Source organism: Micromys minutus (assembly GCF_963924665.1).
Source record: "Micromys minutus genome assembly, chromosome: 9".
Lineage (NCBI taxonomy): Eukaryota > Metazoa > Chordata > Mammalia > Rodentia > Muridae > Micromys > Micromys minutus.
Window position 1 is genome coordinate 50,041,257 of NC_137978.1, and position 15,726 is coordinate 50,056,982.

The 15,726-nt window shown below is 39.7% G+C and overlaps 1 protein-coding gene and 1 pseudogene across 4 annotated transcripts in view; one reads left to right on the top strand and one right to left on the bottom strand.

Annotated features, from left to right (window-relative positions):
- The window catches only part of LUZP1 (leucine zipper protein 1), an 83,828-nt gene that overhangs the window by 62,863 nt on the left and 5,239 nt on the right, over positions 1–15,726 (top strand). For all 3 annotated transcript variants that reach the window (XM_080921745.1, XM_080921744.1, XM_080921746.1), the window contains exon 3: positions 12,244–15,421. In XM_080921745.1, coding sequence (XP_080777871.1) covers positions 12,356–15,421 — 3,066 coding nt within the window. In that variant the 5' untranslated portion in view covers positions 12,244–12,355. The remainder of the gene's footprint in view (positions 1–12,243; positions 15,422–15,726) is intronic.
- Positions 6,849–10,597, bottom strand: LOC308424331 (dynein light chain Tctex-type 3-like; annotated as a pseudogene). Its single transcript has 2 exons — positions 10,554–10,597; positions 6,849–7,205 (listed from the first exon to the last, which is right to left on the bottom strand). The product of its transcript is annotated as a dynein light chain Tctex-type 3-like (transcript).

Here is a 15,726-nt window from a genome sequence, read left to right on the forward strand (position 1 = left end):
AGTACTTACTGTCAGGAACTTGACAGAAATGCCCCCTTAGGGACTATGCTAGAGTCATATAGATACAGCTGAGCATGCTTGCAGCTAACCATCGGTCTGAACTCGGGGATCCCAACGAGGTTGCTAAAGAAATGACCTAAGGAGCTGAAAGGGGTTGCAACCTCTTAGGAAGATAACAACATTATCAACCAACCAAACCCTCCAAAACTCCCATGGAGTAAAACATCAACCTTTGTGCGCACTTTGAGAGACCTATTGATCCAGTTTCGTATGTAGCTGAAGATAACAGTGTCTGGTGTCAGTGTGAGAAGAGGCTTTTGTTTCAGAGAGGGCATGTTTTCCCAATATAGGGGAATGCCAAGGCAATGGGGTGGAGAGGGGGATCATAAGGGAGTGCACTTTTGTGAAGGCAAATGAAGGAGGAGGGGGGATGGGAGTGGTGGGGGGTAAAGGGATTACATCTCAAATGTAAATACAGAGTACCTAATTAAAAAAAAAAAGAACATGTGTCCAGGACCTGTTAACCTAACCTGTTCCTTCTAGATCCACTCCGCTATTCATCTTTTCCACTGTAATCCATGAACAGTTCCTTGGTATTATTTAGTGTTGTCTGTTAATGGCCAGTGTCTGGCCAGACATTGAATCATTAGGAAGTTCATTTAGCCACTCATAATCGCTAAGTTTATAGCATTTATTATGTGCCAGGCTTCCTGCTGGATACTGAGAATTCAGGATACAAATAAAATAAGTAGGGAGGAATAGAGTGAGTAAATAAAACTCATATAGTGAGCATTCGCCTGGCATGCTCAAGGTCCTGGGATCAATCTCCAGTACTTCTGCCACTAAAACCAGCCAAAAACGAGACTTGACATACAGGCTGAAGACAAGACTGGAGAGACAGGTGGGCAGGCAAGGCCAGAATGTGCAGGGCTTCTTGGTTTAATTGCAGAATTTGGACTTTATCCTAAGAGTAAGAGCTTTGAAAAGATTTCAGATGGGGTAGTGAATGTAATGCTCTCTTTTTAGTGTCAAGTAAGTACTTGTTGGTTGTTAACTAAGTTTAGCTTTTTGACTCCTGTGCTATACTAGTTGAGTCTCCACACTCAGTTTTCAACTAAAGATAGAAAACTAACACTAAAATCCAAATGGAGAGGCTGGCAAGATGGCACAGTGGCTAAGTGATGCTCTTGTAGAGGACTAGAGTTCACTTCTTAGCACCCCTGCTGGGCTGTAACACCCTAGCTGCCTGTAACTCCAGTTCCCCCTAATGGCCTTAAGGTACCCCTACAGAAATGCACACTCACAAAGAGAGGTAGACATAACCAAAAACATCTAAAAAGAATATTGTAATCCACATAAAAACAGTAGTCAAGTTCTTGAACTTTTGTAATTCAGAATAGTGGTAATTCATAGATGGGACTGTGCTAAAATAAAGTTTGATATCTATATTAGTTCTTTTCCTGTTTCCAGGATAAGGTTTCTGATTTTTTAAAAAAAGTTAAGGGAGAAAGGATTATCCTGGCTTACACTTAGATTGTTTCCATTATGGTGAAGGCTGATCACACTGAATTCACAGACCCAATTCCAGGTATTGGTTCCACTAACTTCTAATGTGGGTCTTCCCCCTTCAATTAAAAAAAATCCAGACAGTTCCTCACAGGTCTGCCTGGAGTTTTGTTGCATACCAAATTGCATCAAGTTGATAAATCAATATTAACTATTGTAATTTCCTCTTAAGATTTGTTCATGAAAAGTTCAGGAGGATAAAGTAGTAAAAGGGGAGTGTATTGAGAATATCAGTTGAAGATAGGCCATTCTGTTCTGTTTTGTTTTTGTATGGGATCCTCACTCTGCTGGTCTTAAGCTCCTTAGTTTAAAGAATCCCCTTGTTTTAGACTTCTGAGTAGCTGGACCTACAGAGGTGCTACCTGCCAATTAAGTGGGCTTTTAATATTTTTGTGTGTGTTATTGAACCCAGTGTGGTGGCACACTCCTGTAATCCAATACTTGGGAGACAGAGGCAAGAAGATCTCTGTTAGTTTGAAGCCAACTTTATCTACAGAGTGAGTTCTAGGACAGCCAGGACCACTCAGAGGCTCTGTCTCAAAAAATAAAAACAAAATGTTATATCACAGAGTTCAGCTCTTTACATTGTACAGCTTGGTTTTAGGGATATTTACAATGATATATTGCTTTTAAAGGGCTCTGTAGACAATGGTGTCATTTGTATTCTGGTAACTGTTAAGTTAGTATAAATCCTTTATCCTTTCTATTAGTGAACATATGAAATTTGTTGAGTCCCTAATCCTCCAACTAGTGTAAAAATAGGTAAGACTTCTGCTGTGCTACTGGGCAAATGGCCAAAGGGAAGAAACTTGTTTCCTCCAGTTTTGGAGAATGTGGAAGCATGTAGGCTAGGGAGAGATGAGAAAGAGTCTCAAAGAGCCTATATTGAGAGAAGAGAGCTGTACATTTCTCCCAAGCATTGCTGTTCTAGAAGAGCTGTTCATGGGCTCCATCTGGTGGCTCAGACCATGTAGTGCAGCCTGGGGTCTCCAGAAGGCATTTGGTATTTCAAGCCTCAGTTACAGTTGAATTGTCTGGAGTCAGTTTTACTATAAGATGCTGGCTTTTCTCTTACAGGTCACACTGTGTTCCTTCCCTTCTTTCCCCTGACTTTGAATCTCATTTTACAAGGGTCCATCATTCAGTGTCCTCATTGTTGCTGTCACCCACCATGTCACTGCTCCTAATTTCAGATCCTGATTCTGTCACTGTTTCCAACACTGTTCCTGTTAATTAGTGCTGAGCCCCTGCCACCCTGCCTATGTGGTACTGAAGGTGGGACGCCAGACTTCACATATGCTGGACAAAATGCCTTACAATTGAGACATCTTCTCAGTCCTTCTGTGTTGTGCTGGGAATACTTGTGACATTATTGTCTTCATAGATCCATCTGTGTTAGTCTTACTTCACAGTTGGTCACTAAGAAAACTTTGACTATTTTCGTGTTACGTTTTGTTTTACATGTACTTTATGCTTATGGTAACTAGCAAGATTTCAATGCATACTATCAAACCTTTAAAAAAAATCAAGTACTGACAAAAATATATTCATATAGTTTTGTGCCAAAATGCTTTAAAAAATCTGCACATGTATCTCTTTTTCTTTAAATAAAGTTGTAAGAAAAATTGTTTCATTTTACTGGAGATACATATTAGAGCATTGTTAGTCTTAATTGGTACAGATATTCCCATAATTGCCATAACATCTAGTAGATGTGTAATTACCAGATCGGCCCTTCAGAAGTTGAAGCAGTTGCCCATTGAAATCTTGAACAGATACATATGGCATAGTGCAAACTCTGCAAAATGAAACATATACATTTACCAAATCTCATTTCTCTGGGAACCTTTTAGGTTACTCCCTGCAGATAATGAAGTTTTTCTTATCATTTCCTTGGATGTTGTCAAATGATAGAAAATCTGTTTTTAAACCTTTGTTGCTCACATGGTAGTTTTTATTGAAATACCGAGGTTTCTGGCACATTTCCTATTAATAGTTGGTCAATTTCATTATCACCTTATGCTAGAGGACCTGGTAGACCCATATGGGATCTGATACATGTTATATACAATGAATTATTTCCATTTCTGATTACTTGTTGTATTTGAATAATAGTGAAGTTAATTCTGAATCATCCTGAATTAATTCAGCAGTTTCTATATGCAAACAATTCTTTCTGCATATTGAGACTTAGTAACTATATTAAGATATTCTGAAAAGTCTAATGATACCATAAAATTGTATATAACTCTGATTTTTTAAACTGAATCATAAGGACTCTCAACCATTTTACTTATTTTTTATTTATAATTTGCATTTTCTGATTTATTTTCATCAGTATAGAATGTAGGGGCTCCAGAAATTGGTGTCCCTTTTATTATATAAGGAAGAATTCAATTAGTTGTTTTTTTAAATTGAAATTGCTTGTTTTTAGATATTTGTTGTTAATATCTCCCCAAGAATTACTTCAGGCTCTTTGCCAATGTTCATCTTGTACTCATAATGAGACAATCTTACTATTAGTAAAAGGTATCAAAATCTCAAATGGTTCTATTCCAGCTAATTTATAAAATCTCACTTTTCTTTTTAGAATAAATCCAGAAACCTTTTCTATATATGTTTTAAAATTTTTATTCTATTTGTGAGCTACAATAATCCATTCTAAGATATACTCTGTTCCCTGCATAAGAATTCCTATGGGAGAATGAATAGAAGGCAAGATAACTGAAGTACAGACCATTCTTGTGCCAGTATGTGCACCTTCTGGTTTCTTTTCTACCAGAGTCAGTTCCCTTTCAGCTTCAGCTGTTAAATTTCTTGAACTATCGAATTCTTTATTACCTTATAAAGTTTGAAATCAATTACTTAGCTCTTGAATTTCCAGACCAATTGTTGTCTGTAGCCAGTTAATATCTTCCAGCAATTTTTGAAAATCACTAAGAGTTCTTAATTGTTCTCTGCTGATTTGTATCTTTGTAGACTTGTGTCCTAAATAAATAGTAGAATCCCCTCTTTGTATTTTTTCAGGAGCAATTTGTAATCTCCAGTAAAACATTTTTTTGTTTTGTTTTGCTAAACAGTCTTTTTAAAGTATCACTCCATTTGAGTCAGCCAGAAAAATATCCATATAATGGTAAATTATGGATTGAAGAAATTGCTTATGAATTATTTTTAATGGCTGTTGTACAAAATATTGGCATAAAGTAGGTATAAACAAACATTCCCTGAGGCAAGACCTCCCAGTGATATCCTTCTATTGGACAGCTATTATTATAAGTAGGTACTGAGAAAGTAAACCTTTCTTTGTGTTATTCTTGAAAAGGAATTGTAAAAGAGCAGTCTTTTAAATCAGTCACTATAAGGCCATTCCTTAGGGTAACAAGGAAGGCAAAGTGATTCTAGACTGGAAAGAAGCCATTGGCTAAATGATTTTATTAATTGTTCTCAGATCTGTCAATATCCTCCATTTGCCAGATTTATTTTTAATTACAAATACAGGAGAATCCCAAGGGCTGGCGGACTGTTCTATATGCTGATTCTCCAGCTGCTCTTATGTAGTTCTAGTGCTTGTGATTTTTCTTTGTCATAGGCTGTTGCTCTATCCTAATTGGGTGGTCCATCAGCTACTTTAGTGGTAAGGCCATTTGTGTTCTGTTAGCAGTGTCTCTGTTAGTCCATGACTGTTGATAAAAAAAGTTTTAATAGTTTTATCAAGACCATCTCCAGTTTTATGGCTTGTCCTTGAAGTTTGGAGGAATAGGGACCTGTGTCTCCCATTGTTGCAATTGATCTTTTCCCTATAAATTTATGGCTATATCAACCACAGATGGTCTTAATGTTCCTATTTGACCCTTTGGTTCTATACATTTAAGCCATTTAATGCTTTATTTTACCTGGGATAAGCTTCTAACTCCTTGAAATTGGATATCTATCTCCTGAAGAGGCCAATCTGGAAGCTAAGATTTTGAAGAGACTATGGTTACATCAGTATCAACCATTCCATTATTAATTTTAATATCATCTATAAACACCTTTAGTTTTAGCCCCTGATCATCTATAGAAGTTTGCCAAAATATTTGTTTCTTAGCTTCTTTTGGGTTTTTTTGTTTGCTTCATTTATTGAAGTTGTTTTGACTTTGATACCTAGGTTTTTAATGTCTATTTTTAGAGCAGTGTTTAATTGTTCTGTGGACAAGATTTCTGCTGTTGCTTTGACTTTGGTACTGGGGCCTGAAAGAGGCCCCCGGGGCATTTTTTGATCTGTCTGTTGTTGACTTACATTTATTAGTACAATGTTGGCCTTTGCCATATCTTTTTTTCCCCCCAGCACAGTAAGATAGTCTTTATTATATTTTATTGTATTACTTTGTGGGAAGCAACCCTCAAAAACTACATCTATAATTCTGTCACCAATTTGTGCTTTCTTTCTGGTTAATCTTCCATGGAGAGCCAGACTCTTTCCTTTCTTTTGTTCTCCTTCAAACATAGACACTGGTTTTCCAATTGAACAGCTGCCAAAACAAACTTGCCACATGAAAACCACATTAAGAGTTGTCTGCCCATCAGAGAAATATGCAGAGCACACTTTGAACAGATATCTTTCCCTCGTGGAAGGAATGGATTGTAAGGCAGTTGTCTGAGTCATATACCATTGATCATATACTGAAGTAATTCTGCTTGTCTAGGAAATCTGGTTGATCATATTTAATTCCACCTCAAGTGTAAATGTAAGAAACCGATGTTAAAAATCAGTGGATTTGCCAGTTCTCAGGACAACGGAACTGGTTAGTCATGGCAGCTACGATACATTAGATGGGGCTGGGGGTATGTGTCAGAATTACTTTCCATGCAGTTCAACAAAGGAAAAAACTTAAACCAAAAAGGTATTAGCTAATTCATGTCATTTTCTCTGCATTGACCCATGTGGGATTTTTATGCACATATTTTATCCTGTTATGTTTTCTAGTTATAGATAAGGTTAATATCTAAATAGATTTCTCTCTGTGGGAACACAATGCCAGTGAAAGACCTGTAGAAGATTCTATTTTTAGGTCAGCATATTTCTGCATTGTTGGCTAACATTTTATGTCCTTAAATAATGCTGTATAGAATACGAGATAATTTGCCAACTTCCTCTTAGACTTCTGCTTACAACATTCATTTCTCTGTTGATAGCTTTGAAGCATATTGTACACTTGCCATCTTGTACATTATTACATAATTGTTACTTTTTAGAAAGAACACACTTGCAAACTTAAGTTAATAGCTTTAGGTTTTACAGGTTACAGGACAATTGCAGTCGCAAAACATTAACAATGCAGTTCATGGTTCGGTTCTCCCATCTGATGGTACAGGCTCCATCAGATGTTATATCCCAGAAACAGGAGCTGGCTGCATGAAATCCATCTGTGCTCCTCTGTATCACTGAACAGGTCACAATGTACTTGCAAGATTTCCCCATTTTGACCAAATGGGCTATGGATTGCTCCACTATGCTTGCGGTCCATTGGTTGATGTTATTCTGGTTGTAATCGTTACCACCCAAGACTCCATCAACACACTCTTTGACTATATTATGTGCTTTATCAGTGTTGAAGCCAACCTCCTCACAGGGCCTGTGGTACCCCCGTCTATGTTGGCTTTAGTAGTCCCTAGAGGCGGAGCAAACCTCGTCATATCTTTTGAATATACCAGAGAGCATAGGCTCTCTTTTGGACTCAGTTTGGTTTTCTTTGTAATTTCTTTTGAAATAACTTTGTTCACCACAATTTGGACATTTGCAAGTTTGGATTTTCTCACAACCCCTGGGAATGGCTTCTCCTATTAAGGTTTTCTCAGGAGAATGAGATATAATACCAATCATATTCCTAATCCATTCATCAGTAAGTGTTGATTGTGCTGCAACAACGGTCTGATCACCTCTTTAAATTCAGCATTAGCATTTAAGAAAACCAAAAATTCAGTTAGTGCTATTCTAATTAGTAGATCTGATGTCTTTCTATCTACAGTTGAAGTTAATCTTTGTAAAGTCAACGAGTGTTTATTTTGGAACTTATATAACCTGAATAAATGGCTCAAGTCTTTTTCCTGCTTCTTCAAACTTGTCCTAGGTATTCAAGGTTGCTATGTGACGTAACACCGAGGTTTCTTTGTCATATACAGTTTGCTTTTCTACCTCAGTGTATTGACCTTTATCTCACAACTGGTTTGTAGGAATATTGATACCTCTGGCTCAATTCCCCTTGCTGTCTCTCTAGCCTCTTCTCTTCACCATGAAAGCCATCGTAACTGTGGCTTTTGTTTGTCACCTTTCCAGTCTTGGGGAATTATTCTATTTTGGTCACTGAAGAAGTCAAGATTTGTTTTACAAATGGTGACTGCATTCCACACTTTTCCTTAAATTTTCTCAAATCCAGCACATCTACAGAATACCATTCATAAACTTGTGAATGATTTTCATCTGCTGGCCTTTGCTGTATACCAACTGGATAATCTAAAGTTTATTTTCTAACAAATTTTGGTAGGCTTTATTTGTATCTTTTGTCTTTATTTGATTTTTTTCCTTATTTTTATTTTAAACTCCTTTTAAGGTCTGTGTCCGTATTTCATGCCTCTTTTGTGCTTGTGTATCTTTTGCTCTAATGGCTCCTCTCAGCCTTCCCTCTTTGTCTCAGTTTCTTCTGTTCATTTTGATCTATAAAATTCTGTATCTTTTGTTCTGAACTTTGTTCCCACACTTTTTCTTTATTTTGTATCTAATGTTTTAGTGTCTCCTTTATTCTGATTTATTAATTTTAGCAACGTCTCCTCTAAGCCTTGTCAATTTTTCTCTAAGGCCCCGTTTTTCAAAACACACAGAAACTAAAATGCTTATAGGATAAGAATGAAACGTAACAGTGCAATGACTATAAAGGGCAAAGTGTTAACTTCTGGATCTTTCCTTTCTCTTGAGCTGTTTAAAATAGTGTTACATAAATCCCAAAATGTCTTTTTTTTTTTTTTTTTTTTGTGTTTCTCATCTTTATGTCGTATTTCTTTAAGTTTATTACTTTTAAATTATTTATGTGTCTATAAATTTTTATATACAGTTCCCTTCCTTTTTTAACACTGAAACATGATTTTTAAATATTAGATAAAAGTTTTGTTGTTTTTGAATTTCTTCTTGTCTGGTCTCAGTCTGTGTCTGTTTAGAGGCTGTGTGTACTTGGCAGGTCCCTGTCTTTTAGTTTATAGGCAGAAGTTACACATCCTTCTACCTATAAGGGAGATTCCTAGATCACTCCCCCTTCCCCCCCTCAAGGGAGTTCCAGAATGTATATGTCTGACTAGCCTCATCAGCTAGGGTGTAGCAAGCTGGCTTTACCCTTGTCAGGAAGCCTTTCTGTTAGCTGCCCCCCTTCCCCCAAAACCCAGTAAAAAGGAACAGGTTTTTATTAGGCAGAGACTTTTTTTTAAAAAGTATTGCTTTTCTTTGTTTCCCTGTCTCCCACCCCACCCCCCAAGGGATCTATTTAAGAATCCTCAGAGCTCCTACTTTAGAAATAGCAGTTGTTAATTAACCAATGCCATGTGCACAGCAGGATTCTCCCAAAGGAGAGAGCAAAATTCCTGCAAGTGGTTTACAGACTCAAAGATCTGGTAGAGCGTTGCCTTTTCTGTTTTTTACCCAGAACTTTCTATCTAATAACTAAATATGAATTTTAAAGGTGTGAATAGTTCCCCACATTGGGCACCAAATGCAAAATGAATTATTTAACATAAATATATATTAAATTAATACAGCAGCTGTATTACTTTATCCTAGCTAGTTCCTAATAATAACACAGGGAGGCCCAAGATTTATTTCAAGGCTCCTCAATATCTGGGCAGTCTATCTTAATCTAACCTAACCTAGTCTGGCTACTTACCAGCCAAGATTCCAATAATATGGGACTTGCATATTTCTGCTGAACTCTCAAGAATTCCTCCTTTCCCTGGCTGCCAGGGGTCCCGCCTTATTTTCTGTTCTGCTCAGCCATTGGGTGACCAGCATTTATTAACAAGGCAGAGAATAAATGGTAAGAACTGTTTATACAGATGTGAGACAAGAGATTCTAGACATAAGCATTACGATGCCATGTCTGGATTGAAACAAGATATGAGGGCAGAGAAATCAATAACACAAGGATAACCTTTACACAGCACATAAAAATACTATGTCTGTGAGGACCTCATTGTGTAGCCCTGGCTAGCCTGCAGCTCACTAAGTACACTAGGCTGGCCTGAAAATTCATGTTTCTGCCTCAGGTGCCGTGATTAAAGATATGAGCTGCTATGACCAGCCTAGTTTTTACTTTTTTTTTTTTTTTTTTTTTTTTTTTTTTAAAGATTTATTACATATGAGTACACTGTCACTGTCTTCAGACACACCAGAAGAGGGCAATAGATCCCACTACAGATGTTTGTGAGCCACCATGTGGTTTCTGGGAATTGAACTCGACCTCGGGAAGAGCAGTCAGTGCTTTTAACTTCTGAGCCATCTCTCTAGCCCTAGACTTTACTCTTGATCTTGTGTACTTTATAGGTTTAAAGAGAGGAGGATCGACGTATCCATAATTAAAGTGTAAAGAGTATCTGCCGCATCCCCTGTGCTGTGTGCTAGCCACTCTTCCTGTTTTTGTGGTTTGGCCTTCTCCATTTGTCACTCAGTTGACATACCATGTGAGTCTTGATAACTTGATAACCCATTTTGTTTTATTTAGAATGAATAATACTCCACTGTCTGGATGTAGCAGTTTATCTTTCTGCTCATTGGAGGATATCTCCCTGCTTCTAGGTTTAGGCAATTATAAATGCAATTACTATAGATATCTATGTACCTGCTTTTATATCAACATAGTTTTCAACCATTTGGTAAACAAAGAGTTAAACTGCTAGGTCATATGGTAAGAGTATATTTGGTTTTGCTAGAAACCTTCTTCAAAGGTCGGGCTACCATTTTGCATTACCACTGGTATGAACTTGAGAATTCCTGTTGCTCTGTATCCTCCATGTTAACAGAGATGTGGACATTTTAATAGCTAGGTAGTAGTGTTAGGGGTCTTTGTTTTTTGAGACAAGGTCTGACTCTGTTGGCCAGGCTTTTTGTGTTGTTCTGAGTTTATCTTACAAATTTTAGAAAGTTGTGTTTTTCTTTCAGAATATCTCTATTTTCAATCATCTTCTGCTACTGATTTATTTGATTCCCTTGTGGACTGATTTAAGTTTTCTTTTAGAATTGTGAAGGTGAGTGTTTTGGTTTCTTTTTCTGTTGATGTGATAAAATACTTTGCTAAATAAACTCAACTTAAGGGAGAAAGGATCTATCACAGCTTACTGTTGAAGAGCAGAGTTCATCAGTGTGGCAGGCATCTTGAGCAGCTGGTCCTGTCTCACCCACAGTCAGGAACAATGAGCAATGAGTGTACACTGCTGCTCACCTTCTTTCTCCATTTATATAGGACAGGATCCTTGTCCAGAAAGGAGCCACACACTGCAGGCAGAAATTAACATAATCAAGTTCCCACCCCATGCTCAGTGGCCCATCTCCCAGGTGACTATCACTGCTGTGTTGTTATAGCCTTGGACGGGAACTTGATAATGTGTCATCTGCTGGTGCTGGCACACACTGTGCACATAACCTCTGACCAGTTCATGATGGTGCTCATGAATTCATTAGATTAAGCCCATTTGTTTGGTAGTAGGGGTATAAAACTCTAGTTTGACAGTTTACATAAGTATTACCATGTGTTTTGTGTTCTACTTGCCACTCAGTTAAGGTTCAGATGCTGTTTCTTCAAAAGATTGTTGCTATGATTTGAATGTTTGTGTGCTCCACAAAACTCATGTTCATACTTAATCCTCTAGAATATAATTAAGAAGTGGGGCCTTTAAGAGGTGATTGGGCTTGTCACCCATACAGAATTAGGATCTTAACCTTTTTTGTCTTCCACTTTCAAGTTCAAAGATTAAGGTAGGTAGGTACTTAGCAGATACCAGGTCTGTACCTGGCAGAGAAAAAAAACCTACTGGTGGCCTGAATTTGCATTTTCCAGGTTTCTTCATCTGGTCCTTATAAAGATCCAGTGTCATATCTTTTGTCAGAACAGATAGATGGATTGAGACAACTTTTAAAAACTGTACTTTTATAATTGTGGTTTTCTTTTGTATAACTCATGTCTGTGAGCAGATTTAACTTTTCTGTTTGAGGCAGGATTTTTTTTTTTTTTTTCTTCTTTTGGTATGGTTCTATCATCAACCTGTTTCAGATATTCTTCTCTCCTTTGGTCTGCAAACCCTTCCTATCCCTCCTACCTCAGGATTATTTAGTGTGCTCTTACTTTCTCAAGGCACTGGGGAAAGAGAGCTAAGCTCAGTTTCTATAGCTAAGAGAGAAGGCTCTGTTTGAAATGAACACAAAAAGGGTGGAGGTTGTGCGTGGTAGATGTCCTGTGTTCTGCTGTGAGGGTGTGTTCCCTGAACTTCTATGCCATGATGTGTTTAGATGTTATAGCTCATTGTCAGCCGTAAAGAACAGGTTTGTCTTGCAGGCTTATGCAAGTTGAGCCATTAAAATTGTATGTAGCTACTATGTCCTCTGTACAAGGACTACAGGTTGGAGTTCTTTTTACAGTCATGCTTTCTGCTTTTATTCTGCAGACTGATAATGGTCTTCAGTTGCCAAAGAAGGTTGTGGATGCCAAGAGAAGGGTAACCAGTTTCTCCAGTGCAGTTGGATGCCTCTAGCAGCCCATCTTGACTGGCTGTAGACATGGCAGAAGTCGCTAACTACAAGGATACCGCCTCCAATCGCCACCTGCGGTTTAAGTTACAGAGCCTGAGCCGCCGCCTCGATGAGTTAGAGGAAGCCACAAAAAACCTCCAGAAAGCCGAGGATGAGCTCCTGGACCTCCAGGACAAGGTGATCCAGTCAGAGGGCAGCAACTCCAGCATGCTGGCCGAGATTGAAGTGCTACGTCAGCGTGTACTGAAGATTGAAGGTAAAGATGAGGAAATTAAGCGAGCAGAGGACCTATGTCATATGATGAAGGAGAAACTTGAAGAGGAAGAAAACCTTACCCGAGAGCTAAAATCTGAAATTGAGCGGCTTCAGAAACGAATGGCTGACTTAGAGAAGCTGGAGGAGGCTTTGAGCAGGAGCAAGAATGAATGTTCCCAGCTTTGTTTGAGCCTCAATGAAGAGAGAAATCTGACCAAGAAAATCTCTTCTGAGTTGGAAATGCTCAGAGTCAAAGTGAAAGAGCTAGAGTCTTCAGAGGACCGCTTGGATAAAACCGAGCAGAGTTTAGTGTCAGAATTAGAAAAGCTAAAATCATTAACCCTGAGCTTTGTAAATGAGAGAAAATACTTGAATGAAAAAGAGAAAGAAAATGAGAAATTAATAAAAGAGCTTACTCAAAAGCTGGAGCAGAACAAGAAAATGAACCGAGATCACATGAGAAACGCTTCCACTTTTCTGGAAAGGAATGACCTACGGATTGAGGATGGCATTTCCTCTACACTGCCATCCAAAGAGTCAAGAAGGAAGGGCAGTCTGGACTACCTAAAGCAGGTCGAGAATGAAACCAGAGACAAATCAGAAAATGAAAAGAACCGAAATCAGGAGGACAACAAAGTGAAAGACCTTAACCAAGAGATTGAGAAACTTAAGACACAAATCAAACATTTTGAATCTTTGGAAGAGGAGCTTAAGAAAATGAGGGCTAAAAACAATGATCTTCAGGATAATTACCTAACTGAACTGAATAAAAACAGAAGCTTGGCCAGCCAGCTAGAGGAGATAAAGCTGCAAGTCAAGAAACAAAAAGAGTTAGGAAATGGGGACATAGAAGGTGAAGATGCTTTCCTTTTGGGCAGAGGCAGGCACGAGAGGACTAAGCTCAAAGGCCATGGGGGTGAGGCATCTGTGTCCAAGCATGCGTCCCGGGAACTGTCTCCTCAACATAAGCGGGAACGGCTCCGGAACAGGGAGTTTGCTCTCAATAACGAACACTATTCTCTAAGCAACAAACAGGCTGCTTCTCCTGTTTTCACAAACAAAAGGGCAGCAAAAGCTTCTAACTTGGGAGTGGGTGCAGACAGTGGGGCTCAGGAGACAAAGCGAACGGAAGACCGATTTGCACCTGGGTCCTCTCAGAGTGAAGGGAAAAAGAGTAGGGAGCAGCCATCAGTGCTTAGCCGTTACCCCCCTGCTGCCCAGGAGCACACTAAAGTTTGGAAGGGAACTTCCAAGCCAGGCACTGAGAGTGGACTTAAGGGAAAAGTGGAGAAAACAACTCGAACATTCAGTGATTCCACCCATGGATCTGTGCCCAGTGATACAGTAGGGAGAGGCGATAAGACTTCTGACCTCCCCTCTGAGGCCCACTGTGGCAAGAGAGGACAGGTTCCTGGCCATGCAAGTCAGGTAACACAGGCTCCAGAGTCTGGCTGCTCTAAGGCCATCGGAGCTTTATCCTCATCTCAAAGACCCTCCTCCGAAGGACATTCTAAGGGCAAAAAGGCTGCTAATGGCCTAGAAGCTGATGCCAACTTTCCAAATTCTAAAGCTCCTATTTTATCAAAATATCCTTATAGTTCAAGAAGCCAAGAAAATATCCTTCAGGGCTTTTCATTGCCAAATAAAGAAGGAGTTGATGAGTCTGTAGCAGTTGTGATGGAAGACAGCAGTCAGCATGAAGCCCTGAGGTGCCGTGTCATCAAATCCAGTGGCAGAGAGAAACCAGACTCAGATGATGACCTGGACACAGAGTCTCTTGTTACTGCCAAGTTGGTGAACACAACTATCACTCCAGAGCCAGAGCCCAAGCCCCAGCCAAACTCAAGAGAAAAGGTTAAGTCCAGAGGGGGACCTAGAACCACCCTATTTGAAAATGATAAAAATGCTGCAGTAGAAAATGATTCTGTGAAATCTACCAGACCTTCTTCCACTGCTGTAGAATTCCCAGATACCAACTGTGCTGGGGTGAAAAATCAAAGGCCCTTCAGCCCTAGAGAGGCCCTGCGGTCTAGAGCAATTATAAAACCCGTTATCATTGATAAGGATGTGAAAAAAATCATGGGTGGATCTGGAACTGAGGTTGTATTGGAGAAGCAGAAATCCACCTCTAAACCTGTGACAAGCAAAGTGACAAGCAGCATTACCATCTACCCCTCTGACAGCAGTGGTCCTAGAGCCGTCCCAAGTGAGGCCCCAAGGGAGAGACATACATCTACCAGCAATATCCAGGTGGGGCCCCCAGAGCTCACATCAGTTAGCAACCATGTCAGCTCCCCTCTTGAGCTCTCTATTCATAAACATGACATCGCCTTGCAGCTCACAGAAGCTGAAAGAGTGGGAGATGGGTCTCCAAAGAATAGAGCAGAAACAGTGGTCTCTCGGAGCAGCATTCTAATCAAGCCATCAGATTCTGTGGAGAGGAATAGTCATGCTTCCCCAGCGGAGACAATCAGGTGGAAAAGCCATAGTGCCTCTTCAGAGGTGGCCTCTTCAGACACCAGACACATTACTGTTCGGAATGCCTGGAAGAGTAAGAGAGACTTGAAATGTTCAGAAGATCCCCCAACTCGAATAGGTAAAAACATGGAAGCTACTAATGCCTATACACAGAGGTCTTCCACAGATTTCTTAGAACTTGAACAGCCTAGGTCACACCCATCTGAACAGGGCTCTCGAAAGGTAGGAAATTCAGGGGATGCTCCTGAGTTCTCCTCAAGAAGGACCCAAAGTAGCCTCACTGCATCAGAGGTGCTCACCCGGAGGAATCGGATAGGAGACGCCATCACTGCTGCCTCCTGGAACCACTCATCAAGTGTGGTGAGTCTCACTTTCCTTCCCTCGGCCTTGATCTGTTGACCGAGGACTTAGGGAACCCAGGAGGCTGGGAAATGCTGAGTCTCAGATTTGGGAGGAAGCAGCATGACTTCCAGAACCTCTCATCTGGTCTGTCTTCTCGATTTTGCTCTCACATAGGAGGCAAACAGAAAGTGGCATTTGTTCCCTGGTTTGCTGAGATTTCCAGAGCAGTGAACAGGAAGCTCTTAGGTGCCTGTAGGATGGCAGTGAACAGGTTCTTCCCGTTCTGCTGCCTCAGTTGGTCAGGAGGCCTCTGTGCGCAGCTG